Source organism: Gossypium arboreum, chromosome 2, assembly GCF_025698485.1.
Source record: "Gossypium arboreum isolate Shixiya-1 chromosome 2, ASM2569848v2, whole genome shotgun sequence".
Taxonomy (NCBI): Eukaryota; Viridiplantae; Streptophyta; class Magnoliopsida; order Malvales; family Malvaceae; genus Gossypium; species Gossypium arboreum.
Window position 1 is genome coordinate 108,844,093 of NC_069071.1, and position 26,325 is coordinate 108,870,417.

A 26,325-nucleotide genomic window follows, 5' to 3' on the forward strand; every position below is an offset into this window, starting at 1 on the left:
TGGACTATTCTCGTCAGTGCAAAACGAAAATAGTCATTGGCTCCATTGTATACTCGAGGTTAATTGCTTGGAACTCATTTGCACACTAAAGATAGGTGGGGGTGAATACAACCTTAAAGATAGTGGCTTGATACATGCCTTGGAGTCTTGTCCTATTTCTTTTTTTCTGTTCGAGTTCTGTTCGTATGTTTGAGATTTTCCTCACCGGAGATTTGTACTAACAATTTTAAGTTTATATTTCATGATGACTACCACAACACATGAAAGTGGAACACTAAGGGAGTTGGCTTCCAACTTTGTCAAACTTGATGGGTTTGATGGTGACAATTTTTGATGATGGCAGAAAAAGATGTACTTCATATTATCAACTTTGAAGATTGCTTATGTTTTGAATACTCTAAGACTTGAAGGGAATGAAAACAAATCTGTTGCTGCAACCCGAGAAAGACAAAAATGGGACAATGCTGATTACATATGCATGGGCCACATATTGAATGGTTTATCTGATGGTTTGTTCAACACCTACCAAAACAAGGTCACCACTAAAGAATTATGGGACAAATTGGAGACAAGATACATGATCGAAGATGTTACAAGTAAGAAATTTATTGTTAGTCGTTTCAATAATTATCAAATGGTTAATGGTCATTCTGTTATGGAATAATTTCGTGATATTGAAAGATGCTAAATCAATTCAAACAATATGATATGAAAATGGATGAAATGATTGTTGTATCCTTCATAATAGACAAACTTCCTTCATCTTGGAAATACTTTAAAAGAAGTCCAAAACATAAGAAAGGGAAATATCTCTTGAGGCATTGGTAAATCATCTTGGTATTGAAGAAGAATATCAAAACCAAGATCAAAACCTAAATTCTGAAAATGCCAAAGTACATGTTACGGAGGATGTATAGACTACTAAATCATTCAAGAAAAAGTTCAAACAAACTGATAGAGCACCTAAGTTCAAAAAGAAACAAAAGGGTTAATGTTATCACTGTGGTAAGCCGGGAAATTTCAAGAATGAATGTCGATTTTTAAAGAAGAAATCATCTTCTAGGGCTAATAATAACAAAAATTCATTGCAATGATATCTGCAATTAATATGGCACAAGATGATAATACATGGTGGATTGGTACCAGAGCAACCAAATATGTGTGTAAAGACAAAAGCATGTTAACTAAGTTCACACAATGTGACAATGACAGTGTCTTGTACATGAGAAATTCTTCCACCGCAGCAATCGAAGGCAAATGGTCTGTTGAACTACAATTCACTTCTAGAAAGATTTTAACCTTAAATGATGTATATTATGTACCAGAAGTTAAGAAGAATTTAGTGTCTGGAAGTTTATTGAACAAGTTTGGTTTCAAACTTGTTTTTGAGGTAGATAAGTTTATTTTGTTTAATAGAGGAATTTTTGTATGTAAATGGTATATGTATGAGAGTATGTTCAAACTTAATATTATTAATAAGAATAAAAATACTATTTCGGTTATATGGTTGAATCTTTTTGTTTATGGCTTTATAGATTAGGTCATTTGAATTATAGAAAATTGAATGACATGTATAAGTTAGATTTAATTCTTATTTTTAATAATAATATTGAAAATGCAATATATGTATATTGACTAAAATTACGAGAAACCCTTTCCCTAAGGTTAAAAGGAAAATAAAATTGCTTGTATTGATACATAGTGATTTATGTGACATGCATAATACTTTGTTACTTTTATTGATGATTGTTCTAGATATTGTTATTTATATTTATTGCATTCAAAAGATGAAGCACTTTGATAAATTTAAAGTTTATAAATCTGAAGTTGAACTTCAGTGTGAATCATTTATCAAGTGCTTAAGATCAGATAGAGGTGGAGAATATTATAATCTAAGTTATTTTGAATCCATTGGAATTGTCCATCAAGTGTCAACCTCTTACACACCACAACAAAATGGTGTAGTTGAAAAAAAAAATAGATCTTGACTGAAATGGTAAATTCAATGTTATCATATTCATGTCTTGGACAAGGTTTTTGGGGAGAAGCCGTTCTAACAGGTTGTCATATATTGAATAGAGTTCCTAATAAGAAAACTAAAATAACCCCCTATGAACAATGAAAGAAAAGAAAACCAAACCTTAATTATTTAAAAGTTTGGGGTTGTAGAGTTATTGTCAAAGTTCCAACACCTAAACGAAAGAGGAATTAGATTCATATTTATAGGATATGCACATAATAGCAAGGCATATAGGTTCATGTTAATTGAACCAAATGATTCAATTTAAATTAATATGTTGCTGAATCAAGAGATGCTATTTTTTATGAAAATAGATTTAATTTTATTTCAGGATAATTACAGCCACAACAATTGGTTCATTCTTCAAATGAGAATGAGATTCCATTGGAACAAATCGATAATAATGATGAATCTTGTCAAGAATTAAGAAGAAGCAAGAGGTTTAAAATGGTCAAAGATTTTGGACTAGATTTCTTTATGTTTCTTGTAGAAGGAAAAGGTGAAAGTATATGCAATAAGATGCCTTATTGTTATAATACGAAATCTGATCCTATTACATTTGAAGAGACAATGAAATCTCAAGACTTTACTTTTTGGAAAGAAGCAATAAATGATGAGATGAATTCAATAATGAGAAATCAAACTTGGAACTTAGTTGATCTTTCATCGGGTTCCAAACCAATAGGTTGTAAATGGATCTTCAAAAAGAAAATGAAGGTCGATGGAACCATTGATAAATTTAAAGCAATGTTGGTAGCCAAAGGTTTTACACAAAAACAAGGTATTGATTACTTTGATACCTATGCTCCAGTAGCAAGAGTTGCTACAATTGGACTCTTAATATCACTCACCTTTATATATAATTTGGTTGTTCACCAAATGCATGTTAAAGCTGCATTTTTAAATGGTGAATTGGAAGAGGAAGTGTACATGGAACAACCAGAAGGATGTATTGTTCCAGGACAAGAGCATAAGGTATGTAAGCTTGTTAAATCTTTATATGGACTTAAACAAGCACCAAAACAATAGCACCAAAAGTTTGACAAGGTTGTTTTAGCTAATGGCTGTAAAATAAATGAATCCAATAAGTGCATATATAGCAAATTTGAAAATGAAAAATATGTCATAATTTGCTTATATGTATATAACATGCTCATTTTTGGCACAGATTTAGAACAAATAGAAAACATGAAAAAATTCTTGTCAAACAACTTTGCTATGAAGGATATGAGTGTAGCATATGTTATTCTTGGGATTAAAATAACCCGAGATGAAAGCACTATAGCTTTATCAAAATCACATTACATTGAAAAGGTGCTTAAAAAGTTTTATCTTTTCAACTGTATACCAGCATCTACACCCATGGATCCTCAAATAAAATTAGTATCTAATACTGGTAGGAAAATTGATCAATTGAAATATACAAGTCTAATTGGTTGTCTTATGTATATAATGACTTGTACAAGACTAAATATTACAGATGTTGTTGGGAAATTGAGTAGGTACACAAGTAATCCAAGTAGTTTGCATTGGCAAGCTTTGAATAGCGTACTTAGGTACGTAAAGAAAACTATTAACTATGTATTGTGTTATAATGGATATTCTCCAGTTTTAGAAGGGTATTCGGATGCTAGTTGGATTACAAGTTTGGAAGATCATGTATCTACTAGTGGATGGATCTTTATTCTTAGTGGAGGAGCCATTTCTTGAGGTTCCAAGAAACAACCATGTATTACTGATTCCACCATGGCAATAAAATTTATTGCATTAGCCGTTGTATTTAAAGAAGCAGAATGGTTAAAAAATTTGCTTTATGATGTACCTTTATGGCCTAAGCCAGTTTCGCCTATTTTTATCTGTTGTGATAGTGAGGCTACTCTAGTAAAGGCATATAGCCAAGTATATAATGGAAAGTCTAGACACATTGGATTAAGACATCGTTATGTCTGACAATTAATCTCTGATGGAGTGATCACTATTTATTATATGAGGTCAAGTAAAAATTTGGCAAAAAGTCTTTCTAGAGATGTAGTAAAAAGGACCTCAAAAAGGGTGGGACTCAAGCCTATTAATTAGAGTCACCCATGATGGAAACTCGACTCAACGCTTAGTATAACGTTAAGTCTTGAGTTCAATGAGACAAAGTACATCATTAGTATGTGCCTGTTGGCACTATAAATAAATCCATCCTAAGATTAAAGTGCTAGGTATCCGTAATGATAAAGGAAGGATGAGTAATGTACTCTTAATGGACCCATAACATAAATATGTTAGAGTGTTATAATTACGGCCGGGAACACTCTTGATGGGATCTACCTATGTGAGTGGAAGTGTAGCCGCTTCTTGGAGCTCAAGGGCTTGGCTCTAGCAGCACTTATGAAAGAGGACACAGACACATGGCCATAACAGTGTCCTTAGATACTATGCATTGACCGATGTTGAAATCATTGTGTGAGAGGTGTTCAGTTAATCAAATGGAATAGTTGGTTCAAAGCTTAGTCTACCATGCAATTTCAATTAATTTTAACATGTTTTCACTAAGTGAATGTTCAATTGTAAGATACCTTCATTTATGCAAATTGATTTCCAAGAATATCAAAATCTAAAATATTTTGAAAATGGGGGGAGATTGTTAGAACATTTTCAAATATTGATAGTGTTCCAATAACTATAAATGAATGGGTGTAATTAATCAAAATTTATATTTTTGATTTTTGAAAAGAATTATAACTATTTAAATAATATTATTTGAATATTTATAATATTAAATGAATAATTATATGTTTATTTTAAAGATATTATTATTCAAAAGACACCTATTGAAAGATGTCTCTATGAAGAGACATGAAAATTCCTATAAATAGGAATGGGATTTCATTTTGAAATCACACCAACAAATTCTAATGTTCTTTCTTTCCTTCCTTCATTTTCTAATATTATTAGATTATTCTATAAAGTATTTCTACAGAAATCCTTTGTAGAAATTTTCTTGTTATACATTGCTCAGTGCGTAGTGGACTATTCTCATCAGTGCAAATCGAAAATAGTCATTGGCTTCATTGGTAATTTGCTTGGAACTCATTTGCACACCGAAGATAAGTGGGGGCGAATATAACCTTAAAGATAGTGGCTTGATACACGTCTTGGAGCCTTGTCCTATTTCTTCTTTTTCTGTTCGAGTTTCGTTCGTGTGTTCGAGATTTTTCTCATCAGAAATTTGTACTAACACTAATATAACAATTACGATATATAAATTAAAGTAAAATAATTTTATAATTCGAGTTATAGAAATTATTTTTATTAGAATATCCTTTTAAAAATGAGATATTTTGGATTTGAATAAATTTTTATTCAATTAATTTTAAATTTGAGTGGAACATATTTGAATTATCAATTTTTCTATGATTAAATTCAACCAGATTAAGGTGTATTTAACTTTCTTTTTGTTTCACGCTACATTATTTAATCTCACCGCCACCGTTGTTTTTACACTTTTGCATGTACACACTCCGTCCATCCAAAGGGGCCCTAAATTTAGATTTGGGTCGATGTTAAAAAAAATCATAAGATTAAGATTATAAAGATAGGTAGAGAGTATGAAATACAACAAATTATAGGGTTGAGGGCTTAACCCACAATTTACCCGCTACTGTGAAAAACAAATTAACAAACAACTCTTTCATATTTTATTTTACTATTGACTTTGACCGCTAACAACTTAAGCTAGAAAAAGGCAAAAACATGCAGTTTGACCACCGCCGGCCAAAATAGATAGTTCAATAACCAACCAAACCCTTTATAACATCAGGTCCAATATGTCCAAACGCCATTGTTTTAGACATTATCAACATGGGAGACTCCCACCTTCCTGAAAGGAACTCAGTGCTGCCAAACACTCACCAGTCTTTTCGGCATTGGAATTAGCCAGCACCTTAAAGAGACCTCCATTTTTGAGTTACCAAATCCACTCAGAGTTTGTAAGGGTAGTCTCATCTCGCCACACATGGTTATTTAGCACCAGAATACGCTCACTGTGGACAAATAACAGAGAAAACTGATGCTTGTAGCTTTGGTCATGAGCGAGAGAAAGTACTTGACACGTCAAATTCATCATATTTGTTGAAGCGTGGAAGAAATTTTGGATGAATCAATATATAAGAGAAAAAAGGGCCTAGAGGGGTGATGGAAAGGTTTGGTCGGGTTGGGATTCTTTGCGCTCATGGAAAATTGTGGAGGCTCTCAAGATGTTAGAGGGTGATATAGTTACCAGACAGGCCATTGCCCCTCGCTCATGAGTCCTTCACCTCATCTTTGGGAAGTAATGCATCTAAAAGTAATAATATCCCAACATTATGTCACTATTGTTATTGCGTCGTCTCTGTTTTTTTCATGCAATAATTGGGCTTACAGCTGCGATTATAAGTCCATTATATCTTGAGCATGTTCTTAGTATTAGGTTCTAGTATGAGCTCTTCTTAATACCAGCTTAGTATGAGGTACAACTTCCTTAATAAGTTATTGGTTTTAAAAATATTTTAACATTTTAAGTAACATTTTATGTAAGTTACTTAATTTCTTCTTCGAAACTTTTTAATGTTTTATGTATGAAGTAATTAAGTAATTCATAAATAAGAAATTACTAAATCATAGGAAATTATTTAGTACATGAAAAGTTTTGTTTTTTTATTTGTCTTGAATGGATGAAAAATAATATCTATTTTATCAAACCCAAGATGCAATCGCTACTTGAAACTTAACTTGTCAATAAAAAACTTAAAACTTCTCGAGAGACATATCTATGGAATTTAAATTTTGAATATATTAACCAAGAAATAAACATTAAACTTGTGAAAGATAGAACTTTAACGCTTAAAAACATGCATCTTCCACAATGTGAATATTGCTTGGAAGCTAAAATGACCAATAGGCCTTTTAATCCCAAAGGCACGAAAAGGCTACTCAACTCTAAGAACTTGTGCACTTGTGCATACCGATACATGTGACCTCATGAACATCAATGCACAAAGAGGCTAGGATAAAGAATAGATGATTATTCCATATATGGATATGCTTACCTAATACACAGCAATAGTGAAACTTTTTGAAACAACCCAATTTGCAGGATTATTTATTGGATGCTCCTAACAATGGTCTCGGTGAGATGAGGCTACTTCTTCATCAGCCGGGGCCATTTTATTTTGAAGGAGATTTCAGATTGCGTGTGGTCCTTGTTGTCGTTGCAGTTGTTCTTGCATTATTTTCATTTTTCTTGGAGTTCAATGATTTTCTTGGAGTTAGAAATGAGTTGGGTGTAGTTTGATCCTCGGGTGTAGGGTAAAGTGAAATTCTTGATGTTGGTGGAGAAGTTTTTTCCGGGGGTTGCTATAGTATTTCCACCGAGGAGAGGGTTCCTTTGATTGTATGGGTCTGACAGATTGTAAGATTGATTACTAGCTGGAGGATAATTAGTAATAGCTGGAAGGTTTTCTTGATTTAAAGATTGGTGATTAGTGATAGTTATGTTTGTTTGCGAGTAGGTCCACGCTTATTGCACCAATTATTAATGTAAAATTGTAGGAGGGGAAAAGGGATCTGAGAATAGGGCTATTGAAGAAGGTTCACAAAAAATTCCCTTTGTGTCAAAATCGTAGAGGGGAAGGAGATAGTCCCTTTCCTTGGTAAGTGGGAATGTATATATACATACTCCTTGGACAGTCTTATCAATTCATAGGAGATTAGTCATGTTAGGATTTGTTTCCTAAGTCACGTGTCACCTAACACCGTCAAAGTTTGTATGAAAATTCATATATACCAAATTTATATATCAAAATTTTCTTAGCATTTTAAAATAATTTAGTAATTTATATGTTTTCATATTCAAATTTAAATATATCAACATATTCAACATTTAATTTTTTAGTAATTTTAATTAATTAATTAATTTTGTAATACTGAAATTTATAAAATTAAAATTTAATCTATATATTTAAAAATATGCATTGTATTTTTGTAGTTAAAAATACAATTAGAAAGCTATTTTAAAATTTTTAATATTAGAATTGATATGTGCATATTAGTATGAAATGTACATAGATTGCCGAGCGAGTTATCATGTCAACATTGTTAAAAATAATGTTTTAATCAACATTTTCTTAAAAAAAAGCAATTTGACTCTTTCTAAAAGTTGAGTGTCAAATTTAATTAAAATAAAATATATATAAGAGTCAAATTGATTAAAAATATAAACATTAGAAGCTAAATTTAGCATTATGCCTTCTAAAATGGATTAATTTACTCCCGAATTTAATCTTTTCTCTAGTAAGAGGCTACAGTTTTACTTTCTTAATAAATGATAGCGTATTTAACAAAGGAAAAAAGTTTTTATGTTATTGACAAACATGGAATTAAAATGAATTTTAATGTTAAATTATATTTTGTTAAAAATTATAAACATTATTAGTTAAAAATAGGACTCATTGATTATTTTAATATTATAATTGGCGAGCCGTCTATTAAAGAAAATGTAAACCCTTCCCATTAGAAAATTACCATATTTGAGTATGTATTTGTAATAATATATATTATATGATATTTATAAAATATATTAAAATTAGATTGAAATAATTTATTTTAAGTCTAATCTACGTTGTTTATAGAATTGACTGATCAATCATATCAAAGAACTAATCAAAATATCTGTAATAGGCCCAATTCGCCCGGGCCCATACAAAACCAAAAACCAAAAATCAAAAATAAAAACAAAAACAATGAACAGCCCAGAATAAGTCAATATCCATTTACAAGTTATTTAACCCAAAAAATATATATATACAGTCCAGCCCAGATACATTTTTTAAAACCCAATTGCATAAATCCTAAACCCAATTAATTAATAACCCAAAGTCTCAGCCCATTCCATACATGACCCAAAGACTGGTCCAGGTGATTGTTTCAGAAGCTCTAAGGGTTCTCCCTCTCGCGCAGCAGCCAGTAATTCGGATGAGCACCACACGTGCGCCACCAGCCCCTCGCGCGCGTCTCCGCTCGTGCTTGTGTACGGCCTTTCCTGTAAATGGAACATACGAGAAGGAGAATGACAGAATCTACAGCAAATAACAGCAATAAAATGTAATTTTATTTTTTGATTTTACTTTGTAAATCCGGCTATAAAAGCCGACGAATGTACCTGCAAAAAACTTACGCACACTACGCATACAGAAATACACAAGGTGATTTCCGATTCAAGATCTCTAAATGCTTTATTTTCTTTGATTTCATTTTTTTGGATTTGTGGTTCTTGTATTCGAAAGAAAAACAAGAAAAAGAAAAATGGGAAAGGGGCTTACCTCGTAAATACGCCGTAGGTCTTCTTCTACTTTGTTGAAATCGAAGTCAGGAGGAGATCTTGAGGCTAAAAATTTCGTCCTCTAAGCTTCAATGTGCAGATTGTTGTTTGGGGGATGGGAATCGGTGGTTTGAAGTGGGGATTTAGGGGTTGGCTAAAGTATAGAAGAAGGGGCTAGGGTTATTGGCTGTATGTTTAAGTTTTAGCCCTTATAATTTCAATTCCGTTAGGTTATTTTATTTCCTTTTCATTTTGAATTTATTTTTATTAAATTTTCTATTTATATAATTCATTGTTTAAAGGAAATTCATTTAATAATTTTGCTTTGTTTAAAAAAATCATTGTTTTGAAGTTTATAATATATTATTTTAATATTATGTATAAAATTTTATTTAAACATTTATATATGTATATACTTATGCACACCTAATCTTTTAATCAAGCTCTCTATTTGAAATAATTATTATTTTAAAATTCATTTAATATTTTTATCAATTTTATTAATTTTGCTTTGTTTTTTATTCATATAATTATTTTGAAGTTGGTTTTATTATATTATATAATGTCTCATTTAAATATTTTTTGTATATTTGTACATATAATATTTTAGTGGTTAAATTATTGTTCTAAAATTCATATTTTTGTTTATAAAATTATTGTTTTTGAAACTCTTTATACCATATTCTTTTAATATATTATCTGATTTAAATATTTTTATATATATTTGTACATGTATAGCAAAATTAATTTAATTCTTTATGCATTTCAATGTTATTTTTATAAATAATTATTTCTAAATATATATATGTTTTGAAAATCTATTATGTGTATTATATCTTATCATGTATTTTTACTATTCTTTCATATTTTAATATTATTTAAGTTATTGTGTATATTGTCATTTTTAAAATGAATTTTCGTTTTCAAATATTTTGCATATTATTTGATTCAAATATTTTATTCTATAATATTTATTTCAATGATTATATATATCCCTAGTTTTTTACATAAATTATTTCAAATTCAACAATTCATTTTAATATATTATGTGTTCATCATTTTAAATTTGTCTTATACATATATATATGTATGTATATATATATTTTAAATTTTCATTTTGTTTTGTATATTTTGCATTTGATTGTGTTGTATTAGGTTATGTATATTATTGTTATATATTATTTTCATTTTGTATTACTATTATATTGATTATTCTTCGTCCATACTTGGGAAATTGGCTATATTTTTCTTAGATTGGTTGGATTTAATTGTTTGTTTTGTTAGTTGATTAAATAAGTTATATTATCTTCAATCATCAAGTATCACATTTTTATGCATGTACATTATCCCATGATAATTATTTTTCTTTTGGCTTACAAAATGTTGCCTTATGATTTTCTTTTTTAAAATCCATTATTCTATTTTATTTCAAATGACTTTGAGATAATCTACAATCATTTATTTAAACTTCTTTGTTAAAAACAAGGTAATATTCAATATTTAGAAATTCAAGAAAATGTGCCCTACCGTGCTGGGTACGAATTTTCGTAGAACTAAATATCTGGATATCCTTTTATAATTTTTAACCTAAAAGTTTTTGAAAGTCAAAAATCAATCATATTTTTTAAGGTATAAAAGTTCGTGTCCAATCGTACTGGATATGAAACTGCATACATTTGAAACGAGAGAATTTTGACCAGCTTGAACCACCCCAATGTTTTAAAAAGGAACCATATTTCAAAATTTTTTCTAAAATCCTAGACATAAGGACAACATTTAATTAATCTGGTACCAATTTTTTGGGCATAGTGAGGGTGCTAACTCTTCCTCGTACGTAACCGGTTCCCGAACCCATTTTTGAATTTACATGGACCAAAATTGTTTTAAATAGGAATAAAATGATTTATTGGGTGATCCAATCACACTTTAACAAAAAGATTGGTGACGACTCCACATTTTGCTTTAAAAGTCAATCCCTGTTTTTTTTAAAAAAAAATAGTTTCGACAATATCAATTCAAAATATCAACTTTGATGGGCTGGTATCAATTAGTAGGTAAAGTGTTTCTATTGGAAGAGTGTTAAGGGACTCGAATGCAAACTGGTTATAGGCTTATACGATGAGCTTCGATAAAGAATCAATTTTTAAAGTTGAGACAAGAGTGATATTGGCAAGCCTTTTCATAGTTTGGGAGAAAAGGTTCAAAAAGGTTGAAGTAAAGAGTGATAATGCATTGTTGGTAGAATTTATTTGTCTAGTGGAGAAGCCAATAGTAGCTTAGTGGAATTGAGGTTATTGCATAAGTTGTTGCGTCGAAAATGGGAGGTATGAGTTCGACATATTTTGGGAGATCAGAACGGGGTTGTGAATCACATGATTAAATGTGCTAACATAAAAATTCTTTGCTCCATTTGTTTGTAGTTCTATTGAATTCGATTAAAGAATTGTTAATTGAAGATCATAATAAATCTAAATCATTTTAATTTATGAATTGATATTTTTGTAATCGCTTAAGGTTTCTTTTAAAAATAGAAATAAAAATAAAAGATTTTATCGGATTAAGCTGGAATAAAAATTTAGTAAGTTGATAAAGCAATCGACTGGTTGCTTAAATGCAAAGAATCATCTGTTGATTTGCGGTAATTCCTTGATTTTCATCCGTTCATGTCGTCAGAAAGCAATCAAATCACTACTAAACTTGATTTCTTATACAAATAATTACTTGATGTGAAAAAACATAAAATAGTAGAATAAGAGATTGGGAATCCCCCCAATTATGGGAGATTCTTCTCTAAAAATCTCACTTTTCAACTCTCTAAAACTCCATAATTACCCTGGAGTAGTAATCATGATCATAAAAGAAAGAACATAAAATTAGGCAGAGAGACAAAATTTACTATACTAACAACTCTTCCCGGCCCTACCACTCACGAGGACCTCCTAAAGCCTTCCGCTTGTCCTCCCTTCACTTGTCACCACCGCCGCATAACTTCCATCTCTCATCACGGATTTACATTTTTATGACCTTTTATGCATATAATAATAATAATATCTATTTTTATATTAGAGTTGTATCACTCAAATTTAGTTTAATTTCATTTGAAGAATTTAATATGTAATTAATTTGTTAAAAAATTAAAATAGAGGGACAAAATAAGAAATTTGTGGGGCAAAGAATCAAGGATTATGTCGCAAGTTGAATCCGTATAAGATTATATTTTTCTATTAGACATTAGTGAAAAATTATCCGTGATTTTTTAATAAAAATTTTACTTAAAATTTACATATTTTTTTCTTTCTTATAGTTTTGCGATTATTCTTACTCTCATTATCGATAATATAACACTGTGATTCTTAGTTTGGTCTGTGAATTTTTTAGTTTATATATAATATTTTTCATCGTGGAAGAATAAAGAATAGTAGACTAGAGATTCTTAGTGCTTGAAATGATACATTAATTCTATAATAATTATTTTGATCTACAATTTTAGCAATCTTATTAGCCTTGAGATTGAAGCTAATATTTTCACTAACAAGTTTACTTTACTAATCAGTTTTGGCTAATAATTACTTCAATAAATATAACTTTTACATGATAAAAAATATAGAGGTAGTGATTAAATTATGAATAAATTTTCGTTTTGGTCATTTAATTAAAAAAATTATAATTTGGTTATTAAATTATTTAAAATTTTTTATTTAAGTTATTGGATTGTTAATTTTAAAAGAAAAATATTTCACCAAACAAGCTTTAAGAGACAATTAGACGATCGGTACGGTGGATTAGTATCCATCAACAGGTAGAAGAGCATACCTTAGATCCAAGTTAAGATGATGGTTAATGTCGGAGATTGGAGAACAAAAACTATTTGAATTTTAGTTCATAAATTTGTGAACGGTAAAAGAGAAAAGGAAAGAGAGTTTCGATTGGTATAGGGAATGTGAACAAAGAAAGCCATATAGCATCAATTTTAACAATTCAATTACTTAAATGAAAACTTTTAAATAGTTCAGTAATCAAATTATAACTTTCTTTAATTAAGTAACCAAAACGAAAACTTATCCATAGTTTAGTCAACCTAAAAAAAATCCTGGTTAACATAGCAGTTTCTCCAGTTTTTAGTTTTTAATAACACCAAAATTGGGGACATTTTCACCGATTGAACTGTTCTATGTTCTATTGCTCTTTCTGGCTGGTAATTGCTTTTTCAAGGGTCTCCACTAGATATTCAACAATTTAAGCATCGAGTAACACTTTCAAATTGCTAGCTTTAATTGTATGATAAAAGTTCATGCTATTCTATTCTATTCTATGCTCAAAGTTGTTCATTTTGCAATGACTGATGGGGAAAGTTACAAGTTCAAATTGTAAAACATTGACCCCATTTTGTTGAACAATACAGGGAAAAAAAAGAAGAAGAGAAGAAACTGCTTAGCAGTAGTGGTAAGTAACAACAACAAATCTGGCTTGATGAACATGAAGTAGAACTTTTTTAACCTATAAAGATTATTTTCCCTTGCTTTTTAAACTGTTCAATCATGAGTTGTCTGGTATGAGCTCAATTCAACTTGAACTAGTAGGCGGTGGAGAAGGGCGTATATGACTTGAGATCAAGAATAACCCCTGCAATAGAACCAGCAGCAGCAGCTATTGTGATAATAAGGCAAGCGATGCTGAGAATCTGGAGGCAAAGCCATCTTGTGCTCCATTTTGCTATCTTGTTTTGAGAAATGTACATCTCTACTGGGAAGTAAACTGTGAGTGGCCAGAATCCAATAGCCCCAAGTAGTCCAACAATATCATTAAAGAAGGGAAGAAGCATGGAGATCAAAGTTGTTAGCATCACAAAAATTGTCCTCCAAACCAAACGAAAGAGGTTGAGATTGTAAGGGCGAAAGCCGGGAATGGGGATCTTGATGTCTTTGGTTATGAATTCACTATCTGGAAACCTTTTAGCTGCTGATTTCTCAATGAAGGCAAAAAGGGGTTGGCAGTAAACTTGGTATGCACCAACAAGGTGAATTACAATGGCAGCATTAGCAATGTCAAGGAGCCAGAATGGGTTATAGAATCCAAAACCGGTTAGAAGGTTCCCGGGGGACAAGTCCCCGAAAGCAGCATAGCCCATGCAACCACACAACATGTAGAAAAGTGTTGTCACTCCAACACTTAACAAAGTTGCCTTGCTCATTGTCTTTGATTCGGATGGTGGAGCCTTAAGTGTGTCCTATACAAGTATCATACTGTTATTGGAGGTAGATAAATTGGACAAAATGAAGTTACATACCTGAATTTCAATGAGTATGAGGGAATAAGAATAGGCAAAAGCCATGTCTCCAAGTGCCTGGAAGCTCCTCCATATTTTTTGTGTTTGAGTAACAGTTCCAACACTTATACCAGTCAGGCTTCCCCTAATTTTTCCATTCTCTGGTAAATTAACCAAACATTAGGTTGCATGCATTGTAAGTGTGTAAAAGAAAGCTGTGAATACCTGCTACTTTAGCAATTCCAAGTCCAAGTCCAATTGTTGAGTAAGTGAAGGACATGACAGCAGCAACAATGGAAAGCCACCATAATTGATCAAAGTCAGGAATTTGAGAGAAAATGATTTCAGCAATGCCAAAACCAATCATATAGGGGTTGCTATTCATATGACATGGATTTTTGCCACGGCTTGCATGGAAGCAATTAGACCTTTTTATAGCCCTGTTATAATACCCGTTAGCCCCCAAACAAACGCAAGTAAAGAAGAAGCAAACATGTTCTGGCTGGAACCCTTGTGTTCAGGAACTCACATCATGCTAATTGATGATGCAATTGTGTATCCAATGGCAACTCCAAAAAGGTTCAAGTATTGAACCCACCCACATATCTTCACTTCAAACGCACCTGAAAAAACAAAAAGGTTAAGTTTACAAGTTTAGGAAGAATCCTCCCATTTTGTTAATGCAATCGAAAGTTTCATTTTAGTCTACCAAGATTTGCTCTGACAGCTTCCATGTAGGTATAGTTTCTCTTGCCATTAACAGGGTCATCACAGCGGTAACAAGCAGCAAGAAGAGTAGAGGTGTAGTAAGTTACAAAAGAGAACAAAAATATAACTGCTGGACCAGCTATCCATCCAAGCTGGGCAGTGGCCCAAGCCAGGGACAGGACGCCAGAACCAATCACAGCCGTAATAATATGAGCACTTGCCGTCCATACAGTTCCTGGCACATGAAAAGAACAGTGACATCACATAAGCAAATGTTTGGTGCAAAGGGATGTTGCCATAAACTTGGTGGAATTTACCAGTTCGCTTGAGTCTGCCATCGTCATCAAAGCCAATGGGGTGGTCAAAAACCAGGTTGTTGTGAAGGTGATTTTTGACAGCACCCTTCTCTCCCATCTTTGCTAAGTGACACAAAAAACCAACAAATGGATAGAGAGCAAGGAAGAGAGTGTTGCAGGAGCTGGTGAGTTAAAGAAGAAAAGAGAATAGGCTGGTGAGGAATGAAGAAGAAGAATGAAGGGAGTGGAGTATATATAACTGCTGTGGGTTGTCCATATGACACACACAACCTTAAACTAAACTTTCCATTATTACAAAAAGTCTGTAAAATTAATGAAATAATCTTTATATGTCTTTAAAGGACCACCTCTGGTTCAGAAATTCTGTTGTCCTCCATCCTTACTGAAGGGGAATAAGGTTCCTTTACATAAATTTTCTTTTATCCATGATCCAAGAATTGAATATAAAGTGAATATCAATAATAATAGCAATCAACTAATGACAGTCAAATGCTTTTATAATGATTCTAAACCGTAAACAAGGCTCCACCGCCCCTGGAAAAAAACCATATCAGCCTGCCAATGGTGGGTGGACAGTCAGTATCTAATTCCCGTTTTAGTTCCCAATGAATGAGGAGAGAAAGGTCATTAGCACAAAAGAAATTAACCATTTACTTAGCATCTTTGAAAACATTTTCATTTCCTTTTTTCTGTTTGCCATAATCTTTCCCAATGAAAACACCCTTCATTTTCTCAGGAAAATAGGACGCTTTTTTGACATTTTCATAACCTTGCCTTTACTCAAATTAAAACAATATCGACGGTTATACTTACATTCACATGCTTTACCGTTCAAATTTGGCACTTAACTAGTTTTAACAACTATTAATGTAGTTTTGATTTCACCAAATATTTTTAAATTGACAAAAACAAACATGTTTGTCTTTATCTTTCCACAAACATTTCACCATGATTATCATATATGAGGACAATTCCATCCCATGGCTGCAAATTTTGTTGTAATTAGATTTCACTCAGTGTTGTATGAACGAGAATAAATCCGGAATCAATTGGGGTTTGGAGAGTGGCTTTAAACTGTTAGATCATAAATCGGTATAAATCGATTGAATTGACTAAAAACCAGTTGAATTGTTTTTTTCTTTAAATGATTTTTTAGTTGAATTGCTCGAACTGACAAACTCGTGACTTGACCGATTCGAACATTGGTCCGGTTTAAAAAATATTTGATTCACTTGTTGAACATGTGTAATAAATTAATATCATATTGAATGAAACTATTTATGTTACTAGTTGGACCGTTAGTTGCAACTCCCCTTTGAACCTAACAATATGCACCTTACCTTATTTGTTGGCAATTTTTGGGGTTTTTTACACAAATAATATAAAAAAAATTAATTACAAAAAAGGTATAGAAAATAGAATAATTACGAAAAAGGTATAGAAAATAGAATAATTACAAAAAGACGCATTTGCTACAGTGTTCTGACGGTGCCGCCTGACATATTGGCAGCACCAAACTAAAATGTGATGATCTAAAAACTCTAGGGACCTTATATGAAATTTTCCGTTTTAATTAGGTGCTAAAAAAACACTTCAAAGTTGCCACTTGAGCCGCACCAAACTTTAAAAGGATAAATTGCACCCTAAACCCCCCTTATTTATTATTATTTTTAATCCTCTTTTAACATCAAAAGTAGATTGGCCTCTCATCTATTAGTCTAAAAAGTTTTTCTATCAAAAAGTATTTTTGTAAGTAAGCCGATTCCAACTGGAAATAAATTTTATTTATTTTTTTAAAAAGTATTTATAATTTTATTATCAATTCGATTACGGGCACTATATAAAATTATAATTATAATTATAAAAGTTTTAGAAAAATATTATTATGTATAGATTATAATTTTAGTTAAATTTATAGTTTCTAAATATAATGAGAGCAAAAGAAAACTACTATAAATATCGTTATGTCAAACATAATTTGAACAATAAAAATATTTTTGAAAATTAAATAAAATTTATTTCGAGTTGGAATATGCTTACTTACAAAAATACATTTTGGTAGAAAAAGATTTTAGACTAATTAATAAAAGGTCAATCTATTTTTAGTGTTAAAAGGAGAATAAAAATTAATAAAAAACTAAGGGGTTTAGGGTGGAATTTACCCTTTTAAAATTTGGTGCCGCCATACTGTGAGCGGCACCCTTCAAGCGTCTTTCAGCTGCCAATTAAAAAGGAAAAGTATCATATAAGGTCCCTAGAGTTTTTAGACCATCACGTTTTAGTCTAATGCCACCAATATGTCAGACGGCACTGTCAGAATACTGTAACAAATGTCTATTTTCTTAATTATTCTATTTCTATACCTTTTTCGTAATTAATTATTATTTTTGTATTATTTAAATAGAAAAATCCCATTTTTTGACATGCATAATTATTCACTTACATCTTTTTTTATTTAAATAATATTTTGAGTAGCAATCTACGAGGCTATGATTGATGAAATTATTTAATCAAGCAAGGTGTTTTTGAAAGAGTATTAGCATGATCTATTTACCATATTTGAAGAGAAATTGGTTTTGAAGAAATATTAAGAAAATACATCTTTTTACTTCATGTTTTTCAAAGCACTTAATTGGGAGAAATTGAAGGGGCATTGATCAATCATATTAGCTAAAGATTCATAAGCTCAATATTGCCGATACATCAAAGACTTGTTTATTGGTTTATGTATGAATTTGACAGAGCACTATGTTCAACATAGGGACATGTTAAAGTGCAAATTATTTATAAACAAACAGTTTTTGTTTAGTTTGATATTATGCTTTTAAGGGGGAAAGATTTAATGGAAGAGTGAATCTAATTGAAGGTATAGGAGTGAGGTTGCAATATGGTAAGTAAGTTGAACTTAAATCACATCTTTTACTATTAATTCATAGTAGCTACTCACTTGGCAAGGCTTCGTAGATGCAAGAAAGGGTTTCGAGCTGCATAACAAATTTTCATGTCCATTATCTTCAATTGCAACCCACAATATAATCAACCTAAAACTCAACACTAACATTTGGCGTTAGAGCTAGACATCAGAAGAATTTAGTGAAGATCTTACTGTTGAATTGCTAAAAGATGGAAGGTAGCTCGATTTCGAAATCCCCTATGCTTAATGGCTCCAACTACTCCTATCTAAAATTGCGAATTAGAGTATCTACAGTCTCTAGATAAAATGGCATGGAGGAGAGCAATGCTTACTAGTTGTGAGCTTAGACCATACTTGAGAAAATACATAAAAGTACCTTTATTGTCAAACAGTTCAAACTTTATAAATTAATGACCAAATTTGAAACTCTCAAAGCGCTTGAAGATAAATCATTATCTAATTTTTATGCAAAATTACGGGAAATCTCTAACCAATCTTTTGCTCTTGGAGAGGAGTATGCCAATACCAAGTTAGTTTGCAAGGTTTTGAGTATTATACTGAATGTTGTTCCATTAAAGTGATTGCAATAGAGGAGGCTAAAGACATCAATACAATGAGGATTGATGAACTAATATGGTCCCTGTAAATGTTTAAGATGAATCTCGAGGAATTCAAGAAGAGAGAAGTTAAAGATAGAGAAGAATATTGTTTTACAAATTGCTTCATCAACTGCAACTGAAGAAGAAACTATTATGGAGGCTTTGTAGGACAAAATTAGCCCTACTCGCAAAGAACTTTAATAAGGCGTTTAAGATGGTGTCAAGGAAGAAGAAAAGTTTTAAAGGGGCTCAAAACTTCAAAAAAGGAAAAAGAAAGGTCATTACCATCAATGATGAAGGACCCAATGAGAAAAAGAAAGAATAAGGCAATGACCCCTACCGTCTTTGTTAAAACCAAGGGGTAAAAAAATAAACATGAAAGTTCCTAAAGACCAGAAATTATTCACACTGAGAGACATCATAAGCATAATGAACGAATTATGTGTCATTATTGTGGTGCCTCAAGGCATATTAGGCCCAAGTGTTACAAACTTTTGAAAGGTCTAAAGAAAAAGCAGTCAATTGCATCTCCAATTGCAACTTGAGTTCTAACTAATAGAAGATAGAAACAAAAACTTGTTCGGGAAAGGAAAGATCAAAGGTGTTTCTCACTTGCACACCTATCCTTGTAAGCTTCTCTGAGCAGAAATTTGATATATGATCCAATAAATTTTTTTTTAAAAAAACTATAATCCAATATATTTTTCTTATAAGAAAAAAAAGATTATTTAAAGATTGAATCTGAAATTGGTGTAAACTAATAATTAGAACCCAAATTCTTCGCTACTTCACATCTGTTTGAATCAACTTTGATCTAATAAATTTTAAATGCATTTATTATTGTACAAAATTATAGTAGAATTATGAACCGCTATCTCTATTCTAATTATACTTTACAAAAATTGAAAAGTTAATCTAATGGTTGATAAGTACATGAACCTGAGTTACTAATCTTTGCTAATTTGTTTCTATAGATGTTGAACGGTTAATTTTGACCATAAGATTTAACAATGTTACTTAATTAGATAAAGTTTTAAATTTTATTAAATTTTGAAAAATTAGAAGAAGTAACTTCTTAGAGAAATAAAATTAAAACAATTTTATCTACTTTACCTTAAAAACAATTAAATAACATCCTCTTTATTTTCCCAATCAATAATGCAAACCAAACTAATGAAGGAATGGGTTTGGTGACCACATTTCATTTTCTGGAAACAAGTGGCTAAACCAACCTCATACAGGTAGAGAGTGTTTTGCTTAACCATGTGGAGTTCCATTATTAAGGATCCATTAACCATTTTTAGTGCCACATTTTTGTTAAATTGTAAATCAACTAACTAAAACAAACATTTTTTTTCTTTTATATTCATTTGAGAAAAACCCTAAGGAATATATGATAGTGATACATACCCAAAAGAAACCACTTTTTATGTCTTGCTAATGGTAGAAATTGATCAATATAACAAACTCAACATAAGCATTGGAGATTTATTAACTGCCTCACCTCACTAAGTGGTTGAATTCAACAAAACAATAAAAATATTTCTTTTTTAGGATCATTTTTGACATTTTTCTTTTGTTATTTCTAAGCTTGTTACAATATTTTAAGAATCTTGAGTTCTTAACAAATAAATAAATTGTGTAATAAATTTATAAAAGTTGATATAATAATTTAATGTTACTTAGGTTGAAATAGTAAAATTGAAATTATATAGATTATAATATTTTGGGTTTGGATCCGATTAGGTTAGTTTTTGTTTTGTAAAAATAGAGGGTTTTTGGTAATTTTACTACTAACTTTAGGATCTGGTTGATAGATGACATCAATTTAGTCAAACTTTTAAATATAATTAGTAATTTTATCACCTGTATATGCAAGTGAAAATCACTTTAAAAAAGCACGTAAAGCGTTAAAATATAACATCTATTTTTAAAGGTAAAAATAACATCTATTAAATGATATAACTTGAAACTACTAATAATAACATATATGCAATATGTTAGGTTGACTTGTGACATTAAATCATCAACAATATTATCTATACATACATTCAACATGATGACGGTGAAAAACATATTTTATGTAAAAAAGAGAAAAGTATATAAGGCAAAAGTTAAAAATTTTAAGATGTTTTATATCATATATTCATATCTCATTGTTTGTTGAGAAATGATTGTATAAAATTATGATTCTACATCATCCTTATACATTTCCAATAGGAGAACGACAAATCAGATTTATCCCTTTCCAATAGCATTTTTAATTGGATTTAAACGAATTTTAAGGAGGAAAAAGCCAAAAATCAGGAGTGAAAAATTTGATTTGTCATTTTTTTATTCGGAATAGGGATGACGTAGAATCACAATTTCATACAATCCCTTTTCTATTTTTGTTACACGTCTCATTGTCATTTAGATACTATTCTAACACCTCATTATTTGTTTAACTTAGCAAAATTTTAACTACTTCAATTGGGAAATTTTTATTTGGGTACCAAACTGTTAAAACGAATTATACTATAAAAAATTAATTTTAAGTTCTGAAGTGTTAAAACGAATTGTACTATAAAAACTAATTTAGGTACCACTATGTTAAAACGAATTATATTTATTTTTTGAGAATAAGTTTTGGTTGGTTTAAGCCTCCACTTTTGTTATATATTTCTAATTATAACCATTTTTTTTAGTGAACATTGAAAAAAAAAAGTTGGTAAACATCAATTTTGAATTTTTTTTCCTACATATAAAAAAATCTAGTTAGCTAGCTTAATTATGTTTCCCTTCAACAATCTTTGAAGGTAATTTGATTCTTTTCTCTGTCGATTGAGTTTTAGTTCAATTAGTATTGATATCATTATCGATATAAGAGGGCATGGATTCGAGTATGCTGAAGCACATTTATTCTCCTATTTAAGAGTTAGATGAATTATAAATAATTTTAAGCATTTTATTAACAAAATTCAATTATTTCCTCCAGATTGTTGAACTCCTTTTCCTTTGTTTCTTTCCCCCAAAATCGTATGATAATTAGAAAAAGAAAAATAACAATAAATTATTTTTTTATAAGAGAAAAAGGCAAGACTTAAGGATGGAATTCAAAACTGGTATCAATTAAAGATTTAATATTGAAATTATTTTAATTGGTAAAATCAAAACCAAGAGTCCATTAAATCTAAAATTAATATTTTTCATATTGAATTTTATATAAAAACAATTTTAGATAATTATGTCTTTATTCTACAATGAGTCAAAACCGATAGAATTTACTCAATTTTTTTTTATTCTTAAGGTGAAGAACTGAAATAATATTTTTTTCTTTATCATCAATTGAATCACTATTCGTGACACATGATTTTATTTTATTAATTCATATTTTGTAATCTTTTAAAAGAAAAAAGCAGATTCAATGATTAAACGTGTGTTAACTAAAGATTTAATATCAAATTTTTTTGTTACTACAAAAGAATTTAAAGTATTGGTGAAACCAAAATGAAGAATCCATTAAATCTCAAATTAATAGTATTGTAGATGAAAACAAATTTAGATAGGTATGTGTTTATTTGATAATAGGAAATGTAGGTTGGAGGTCTCACTCCACAAGCAACATATGGAATCTCTCTTGTTATTGCTAAAAAAGAGCCAATGGTGTGGATTTTTAGGACGATGTGTGCCGATGATGTATACATCTCAGTAGTTGGGATAAACTAAGAAGAAAAAAACCAAATGCCTAATGAAATCAAATTAAAGAAATATCCTAATCAGTTTCAATGTTAGATAGACAACCGGGTAGATTTTTTTTCCTATTTGACATTCTTTTAGTAATTTCATTATAAGTTCTGATCATATCTACTCTTTTAAAGATAATATTTAGAATTATCTATAGCTCTTCTCTAACCTCATAAATAGGAGGATAATACATTTAACGCACTCAAACCTAGATTCTCTTGTATTGACAACACTGTCCATGTCAATCGAACTACTAATATTCGAATTTAAATATATATAATAGTTATAAATTTTGAATTTATTTATTATTTGTTAAGTGGATCTAATTTCAATATTGTATTTTTTTAATAAGTATATTGTAACCCTTTAAAATAAATAATACTAAAAATGGCATCGGATAATGTTCTCTAAAAGCCTAGCCATTATTGGAACTATTTTATGCCCTTTATCAATAGGTATTCTACATTCTGAAGTTGGATATAATGAATATGGCATGGAATAATTGGCAAAGTTATTTAAAATTCCACCCTTTCAAGCAAGACCCATCATCAACTTAGAGAGAATGAAAAATAAAAGCAAATATTCTCATTTTAACATCAAATTCTTTGGAAATATGTAATAATAATTATGTTGATATAAAAAAAATAAGACATTATAAACAATCAAACATATGTATAAAATTTATGTTTATAAAAGAATCTCAAAGAGAAAGTAATATTTTAGCTTAAAATCAAAGAATTAATTAAGTCTAAAATTAAGTAGTCCAATTTAAAGTGATTTAGTTATTTATTTTAATAGAAGTTAAACCTTGTTAATTCGCTACTTGATGTATGTATTGGATTAAAGGGATTATTATAAATTATTCCTCTTTCTACCCATTAGGGTTACACTCACAAAATACATATGCTTCATTGCTTGGGGTTCCGTAACAAAAAAAAAAATGTTAAGAGGGAGAAATTAATTTATCGTGATGTTCTTCATCAACTTCAATAACTGACTTTAATTGCGCAACAAGTAACTCTTCATATTCATGAAAACCATATTACTATAAAGAACACAAATTTATTATTTATGCAAAAAAATTTAATTCTTTGATTCTTTTATATTAAATATTGAAATTCCATTTTAAATCTCATTCCATTTATTTTTCATGATTTATAGATGAAGATAATTAAAAAGTAAATAATTGTTATTTAGTGCTAAATAACCCAAAAATAAATACCTATTTTTGATTTATATTATTTTAATATTATTAAACACATGTCCAATAATTGTTATTTGTAATTTGTAAAAAAATTATTTATATTATTTTTTCGTCTATTGACACGGGTTTTGTCTGCCCATTGATACGGATTTTTCCTTTTCTTTTAGTTTTTGTTTATAGTTTTGGAGTGAATTTTTTTTTTTGCGTTCTTGAGTGATGGAAGAGGAACTGGCTAATCTGAATTTGATAGATGTGGAGGAGGATGCATTTCATGAGGAAGGTGCGATGGTGGATCAGAAATATCAATTCAGTCTGGTGGGACAATGCTTGACGAATAGTGTTGTTCATTTTCCATCTTTCCATAATAGTATGGATGATATTTGGCATCCTATTGAGGGAATTTGTATTTCGAATTTGGGAGAAAAAAGATATCTTTTTCAATTTTTCCATGACATTGATATTCAAATAGTGCTTTCTAGAACTATATGTTTTTTCAAAAATCATTTATTAATCCTTCATACGATTCAAACGGGGGGAAATTCGTTGTTAGTTTTGTTATCCCTATCAGAATTTTGGGTCCAAATACATGATTTGCCTCTAGGTTTGATAACGGAAACCATGGCAAAACAATTTGGGGATTTTTTGTGTCAGTTTCTTGAATATGATACATATATTCTGACAATGGGTATCCAAAAATTTATGCGTATTTGGATCCGATTGGCTGTGACAATTCTGTTGAAAAGGAAGAAGAAGATTATGATTGGCAAGGATCGGATAGTCTGTGCTTGTTTTCAGTACGAGAAACTAAGTTTATTTTGTTTTATTTGCGGTAAGCTCGACCATGGGGAGAGTTTTTGCTCATTTCAAACCAGAATTGAGCCCTCAAAAATAGTTTTTAAGTGGGATATCTCATTATGTGCGATGGTACGATGACAAAACGCAACTGTGAGCAAATGGCTCTATGAAGCAGACGGTTCAGAATGTAGAATGATGAACATGGAAAGTGGCACTAGAGTCTAAAATTTAGGGGAAGAGAGAGATATTGGGCATAATCGTAGGGGTGATGTGGAGAAATCTTATCTAAACCCTAATTTTATTCCTTTAGAATCTGGACAAAAGACATTAAATAAGGGTTTTGACAACTGGTGAAATACGGGTAGTAGGGGTTTAAATGGGGCTAGTAGTGTAACACCCCTAACCCGTATCCTTCGCCGAAATGGGGCTACGAGGTATTACCAATCAATCTCAACATGAAAGCATACATTTAACATACATTAAGTATTTCCATATAGACATCAATCAAATATAACCACATCGTCCCTTAAGAGGGCCTACGAGGCCTAAAAACATGCTTAAAATAATTTCAGAACTAAACTGATCACATACAAATTTTTTTCAAAACTTAGAAAATTTTCTTACATTTAAGGGTCACACGCCCTGTGAATAGGCCGTGTGCCTCACACGGCTACCAGGCACGCTTGTGTTACAGGCCGTGTGAAAATAGGGCATACATACTGACTTGGGTCACACGGCTAACCACATGCCCGTGTGTCTAGCCCGTGTACCCTTTGAAATGGCCACACACGTCCATGTGCCAAGGATGTATGCCTCACACGGCCACCAGACACGTCCGTATGTCTAGGCCTTGCTCAAGACTGACTTGAATCTCTAATTATTTTCTAGGGGTCACACGGCCATGTGCCACACACGGTTGAGCCACACGCCCGTGTGCTCAGCCGTGTGGAGTGAAAATAGGCTTGATTTTAAGCCACATTTCTCACCCTTCTCAAGTATACCTAAACCACAACAACTTGCATCATTTATAAACATTCAAAGGCAATCAAAACATGTCATCTTATTCACAACCATTTCAATACTCAAAACTATGACCAAAACCATATTGAAACATAATGTCAAAACCAACTATTTCATTTATCTCCTGTATGCACTTTTTCAACATTTTATCTCCTATTTTAATATCACAAAACATTCCATCACAACATCTTATAATCAAGCCACAACATTATCATATTTCAAGCATTAACAACTAACCAAATGAACAACCATTTAGCTATGTCCACAACTATGGAAAACATACCAATAAGCCAACATATAAGACATTATATACATCACATTTACAAGCCAAATCTCATGGCTAATATCATAACTCAAAACATACCAAAATGAAACTAGCCTATACATGCCATATACCATATATACAAGTTT

The 26,325-nt window shown here is 30.7% G+C and overlaps 1 protein-coding gene and 1 long non-coding RNA gene across 2 annotated transcripts; both read right to left on the reverse strand.

The window, feature by feature from the left end:
• Positions 1-8,644: 8,644 nt before the first annotated feature.
• On the reverse strand, positions 8,645-9,690 carry LOC108466480 (uncharacterized). The gene is made up of 2 exons (XR_001868638.2): positions 9,367-9,690; positions 8,645-9,086 (listed from the first exon to the last, which is right to left on the reverse strand). It is a non-coding gene; the product is annotated as an uncharacterized LOC108466480 (long non-coding RNA).
• A 3,944-nt stretch (positions 9,691-13,634) lies between these two features.
• Positions 13,635-16,218, reverse strand: LOC108461455 (amino acid permease 3-like). Its single transcript, XM_017761307.2, has 6 exons — positions 15,657-16,218; positions 15,341-15,574; positions 15,161-15,254; positions 14,857-15,071; positions 14,653-14,792; positions 13,635-14,592 (listed from the first exon to the last, which is right to left on the reverse strand). Exons 1-6 carry the CDS (start codon positions 15,751-15,753, stop codon positions 13,939-13,941), a joined length of 1,434 nt encoding a protein of 477 aa, XP_017616796.1. The 5' UTR covers positions 15,754-16,218; the 3' UTR covers positions 13,635-13,938.
• Between the last annotated feature and the right edge of the window lie 10,107 nt (positions 16,219-26,325).